The 5,029-nt window shown below is 57.5% G+C and overlaps 1 protein-coding gene across 1 annotated transcript in view; it reads right to left on the reverse strand.

The window, feature by feature from the left end:
- Positions 1-5,029, reverse strand: part of ARHGAP39 (Rho GTPase activating protein 39) — a gene marked incomplete at its 3' end in the record, with an annotated part of 52,419 nt that overhangs the window by 44,114 nt on the left and 3,276 nt on the right. The window contains 1 exon segment of the mRNA XM_027765966.1: positions 3,732-3,849. Within this exon segment, the coding sequence (XP_027621767.1) occupies positions 3,732-3,849 (118 nt within the window).

Below are 5,029 nucleotides of genomic sequence, written 5' to 3' on the forward strand. Positions count from 1 at the left end.
CGCAGCGGGGGGCCGCTGTCACTGCAGGCCAGGCGGTTGCCTCTTACTGGGCAAGGTGGGAGGGCCGACACCTGGAGGGCTGGAGAACGCCCATCTCACCTGCTATGGTTGGTATCTGGTCTCTAAAGCTGGCCTGTCCAAGCTGCCCGGAGAAGCATGGAAAGACAGACTGAGAAAAATGGGCCGAAGGCAGGGTCAGACGATTCAGAATGTCTAACAGAATGCTGCCTGCCCCACCGCCACCTCTTGAGGCGCGCAGACCAAGACCTGTGCTTGCGCCGGCCACGTGAGTGCAGGAGGCTGTGGCAGCCAGGAGGTAGCACCAAGAGGGCTCTGGAGGGTCCAGGCCACACAGCTGGAGCAGGAGCCCTCGGGCCAGCAAGCTCTCCTCTGGGCACAGCCTGAAGTTCACCTCACAGGTACAAAGTCCCGCAGCCAGACTGCGAAGCAGCATCACCATCATCAGGAGGCCCTGAACACTGACACAGAGCTGAGACCCTGCGCACACTGACAGGCCCTGGGAGCTTCAGACAATGGGCAGATGCTTCAGACAGTCTGCAAGGCAGAGCTCCGGGGAGCTGCCACGTGGAAAGGCCCACTGGACCAGAGCGCCTGCAATGTGGTGCCGTCAGCACGGAGGAAGGAGAGCGAGGGAGCTCCCACCTGTCTAGGCTGGCACGGAGACCTGGGGTGAGCGGGAGAGCAGAGGATCCTCCCTGACCAGGTGAGTGGGGCACACGAAGGGCATAGGCCACGGGACCTGCTTCTGTGTTTACTGTAGGGTACTTGGGCTCACTAGAGGGGGAAGAGACAGAGCAGAGTGTACCCCCGGATGACCGGGTAGCAATCCCTTCTCCACTCTCCTCTTGGAACTGTGGGCAGAAAACGTATGTGTGCTTCTCAAGCCACTGGGTCTGGGTCTTAAGCCACACAGTCAGTCATGTGGGATCCAGCTGCTCTAACCACCATGTGACCCGCTGGCTCTTTGTTTAAGTGCCAGAGGGTGCATGTGTGCATCAGAAAGAGACCGAGGATCAGAGAGATGGTCAGAGAGAAAAAGCAGACTGGCCAAATGCCTGGCGGGTGAGGTGGCTGAATTCCACAGCCAACTGAGCACCCTGCGTCTCAAACCTGGTAGCTTGAACAACTTCCCGGCCCATTGGCACACATGCCCAAGACCCCGAGAGGACAACGGAAAAGGAGCTGTGGCATGGCCGTCCCTGCTACAGCACTGATCACTTTCTGTCCCTCTTCTCAGGGAGCACACACACCCTACGGCAACATTAAGGGAGAAGAAGAAAAGGCACCCTGAGTGGGGCGTGGTCGCCGCAGTCACGCCTGCCTCAGCCTGTCAGGGTTGGGGCGTGCACGTACAAGCACTCGCCAGGGTCTGGACCAGCCAGTCACGTGGGTACGGCTCCCTGACCAGTGGGCCGCGGGATCAGCCCAGCATCTACATACTTAGAAACAAAACTAAACCAGTAAGAACGGGCAGGGAAGGGGGACAAGCTCACACCAAGACGAGCTTCCATGCACATCCTACCAAGGAGGCCAGGGAGAGCGGCTGAGCTCGGCACAGCATCGGGCTGCAGGCCTGTGAGGGACTGCGCATGAATCCCAGCGTGTCAGTGAAGTGCTTCTGTAACAGGACAGGCCAAACGACCCTGAGCGACTGCAGCCTCAACGTGGAGCAGAGGGATCAGTGCCCTGGGCCTCACCCTTGGGGCGGTGGAAAGGGAGGCAGCGAGAGCACGCCAGCAGGCCTGAACCGGCCTTGGTGTGGGCTCAGCATTTTCAAGCGCGTGTGGGGTCGGCATCTGGCATGCAGGTTAAGGTGCTGGGGTCCCACATGGCTGACCATGCTTTGAGTCCTGGACCTGATGTTTTCTCTCTTTCCTTTTTTTTTTGGAGAGGTTTTTGCTATAGGGCACGTGCGCTCACCAGAGAGACAGAGAGACAGAAAGTGAGAAATCACCCCCCAGGGGGGATGGCCACACCACAATTCCTTCTCCACTCTCCTCTCAGGATCTTGGGCACGCACGCACATGCACCCAGCCTGAGTTTAAGCCACCGGGTCCGGGACTCGAACCGTGGTCAACTACATGGGAGTCCAGCAATATAGCCACTATACCAACTGCTGGTCCCCTGATGGCTTGCTTTCTTACTTTCTCTCTCTGTGTCTGTCTCTCTGGTCAAAAGAAAAAATAATACTAATAAACAAAAGGTAATAAAAATATTTTTTAAAAAAGTGTGTGTGTGCACATGCATACATACTTGCTTAATGCACGCTACACATGCACTCGAGCCCACGTGTGTATGTGTGTCCACTGTAACACCCTCACAGTGTGCTCTGGCCCGAGAGCGGCACACCCAGCGCCTGCACACTCGGGGAGGCAGGCCTCGCCCTCTGGCACCCGCCCTCCTGCAGGGGAACCCACATGCCTGCTGATGCCTGCGAGGAGAAGGCACTCGGGAGATGGCCTGGGAGGCCAGGACACAGGAGCCACTGGGAAGCCACAAACGACCCCAGCCTGGGGACAACACAGGACACACAAAACACAACAAAGCATGCAAGTCCAGGCCAAAGGACGCGTGAACAATGGGCATGGGGGCTCCCAGTGGGCAGAGCATGCACTGCATGCAGCGGGGAAGGCGTGCAGGCCGGGATGGCGCCGTGCAGTATATGGGGCCAGGCTGGGTGGCTGTCCCGACAGAGATGGAGACAGCTACGTCGAAGAGCACAGTGCCCAGAGCGTTGGAGGGCTGCCAGCGGGTAGAGATCACAGTGGAGGGGCCACCTGGAGGTCGAGGTGGCTGGACCCCAAGGCTGGCCGTGACCACACCCCAGGCCTGGAGGCTTGAGAAACATGTTGGGGTGTGTGCGTGAGTGCCCAGGTCTCAAAGCAGGGAGCAATGGAGAAAGGACTGCAGCATGACAGTGGGGGGGGGCACACTTTCTCACTCTCCAGTGAACACAGGTGCCCTCTGGCAAAAAAAAAAAAAAAAAAGAAAAGAAAGAAATTATATTATACTGTGGGGAGCGCAGCCAAAGCCTCCACTGAGAGTCAGCAGCAGCACTGCCAGATGACAGGCAGACACGGGGAACAGGAGGACCCAGACTACGTGCCAGACAAGCTCAGACTCAGAAATGTCCTATTTATTTATTTATTTATTTATTTATTTATTTACATTTGACCAGAGAAGGACAGAGAGAGGGAAAATGAGAAAGCAAGGCAACATGTCTGGGACCTGAACCACCTCTGGCCATGTGGGAGTCCAGCGCCCTTAACCACCACGCCACCTGCTGGCCCCAGAAGTGCCCTATTTAAAGGGCGACACGGCCTGCGGAAGTGGAGAAAGGCCAAGAGCACTAAGAGACGAGGCAGCGGAGGCGAGGCAGACCCAAGAAACCCAGGAGCCAGCCACGTGTGCACAGCGCAATGGCCCACGGGTCACACCCTTGCCCAGGTAACACGAGACGGCACGCTGACGGGCACCGCGCCAGCCCCGAGCACGCAAAGATCGGCAGCAGACGGTGCTGTGCAGGGCTGCGGCCGCGGCTGCTCTGCAGACCTGGAAAACCAGGCACAGTGGACTACAAGGACCACGCTCCCTGGGGGCAGCATGCCCAGCCAGGCAGCAAGGACAGGGGCCTGCCTTTGCAGCCAGCCCAGGGCAGCCCGGGAGACCGTGCTGAGGATGGCGCCCAGGGCGCTGAGGAGCCCCCTTACCTGGTGCTCGGCCCCGAGACCCGGGGCTCCGGTGCGTCGGCATTGTGGCTCCTGCATTCATACTCCTGTGTCTGGGACATTGCCAGCGTCTCCTCGCGCCGACAGACAGGGTCAGATCACAAGGACGCTTCCTCGGCTTCAGACAGGAAGGTGCCACGCTGTGAGGGATGAGAAGCGTCAGCACCACCGCACAGGACACTGCGTACGACCACCACCCGGTCAGTCAGCCCTGCCACAGGGAGAGCCCACCCACTTGCTAGGACTGGAGGGAGGAGCTGCACCCATGCGCTGACCCTGGGGGTTGGCAGGCCAGGCTGTCTGGGTGCACAGCCCTGCCCAACTCGTGGCCTCAGAGCCCTCACTCACTGGCACGAACAGGGTGGACAGGAAGAGATGCCCAAGCCCACTGCGGGGTCCCTCGAGCACTCACACGCGGACCACCTTCTATGAGGAAGTGTGGCCTTTCAGTAGCTGTGAGAAATGAGCCTGGCCCTGCCTCCACGCTACACACAACCCAGTTCTAGATAAGTGGCAGATGTAGTGTAAATGCTATGGACAAAACAAGGCTTTTAGGGAAAATGCAGGAGCAAAATTCTGCTGCTTTAAAGCAGGCACAAAGACCTCATTCAGACACAGAAGAACAGCACGCACAGAAAACCCGGGCCGGCACCCTGGCGATGCACTGTGCGAGAAAAGCAGGGTCTTCCTCCAGGGCCATGGCAGCCCAGACCCCACAGCGCACACTGGGCAGCCCCCTCCTTGGAGGGGCACTCCACGCCGTCTCCTCCCTGACAACTGAATACCCACACAACTGTTTGCCTAACTGTTCGAAACTACCAGGAATGGTTATTTTAAAAAATAAAATTCAAGGGGCCAGCAGGTGACATGGTCTTTGAGGTGATGAATTCCTGTACAACTAACTGCGGCTCAAGGCCTGGCTTGCTTTCTCTCTTGGTCTGGTAAGCTCACATGCCCCATAGAAAATTAAATAATACTTTTAATACTTTTTTTTTTTGGAGAGTTTTTTTTTTTTTGTTTTTTTTTTTGTTTTTTTTTTTGCTATAGGGCTCATGCACTCGCCAGAGAGTCAGAAAGCGAGAAGTCATGGGAACCAGCAGTTAGCGTAATGGCTATGTCGCTGGACTCCCACGTAGTCGACCGTGGTTCGCGTCCCGTACCCAGTGACTTAAAACTCACGCCGGGCACGTGTGCGTGCGTGCCCAAGATCCCGAGAGGAGAATGGAGGAGAAGGGATTGCGGCGTGACCATCCCCCCTGGGGGGTGATTTCTCGCTTTCT

The sequence above is a fragment of the Tupaia chinensis genome, unplaced genomic scaffold, assembly GCF_000334495.1.
Source record: "Tupaia chinensis unplaced genomic scaffold, TupChi_1.0 Scaffold140061_1, whole genome shotgun sequence".
NCBI classification, from domain to species: Eukaryota; Metazoa; Chordata; class Mammalia; order Scandentia; family Tupaiidae; genus Tupaia; species Tupaia belangeri.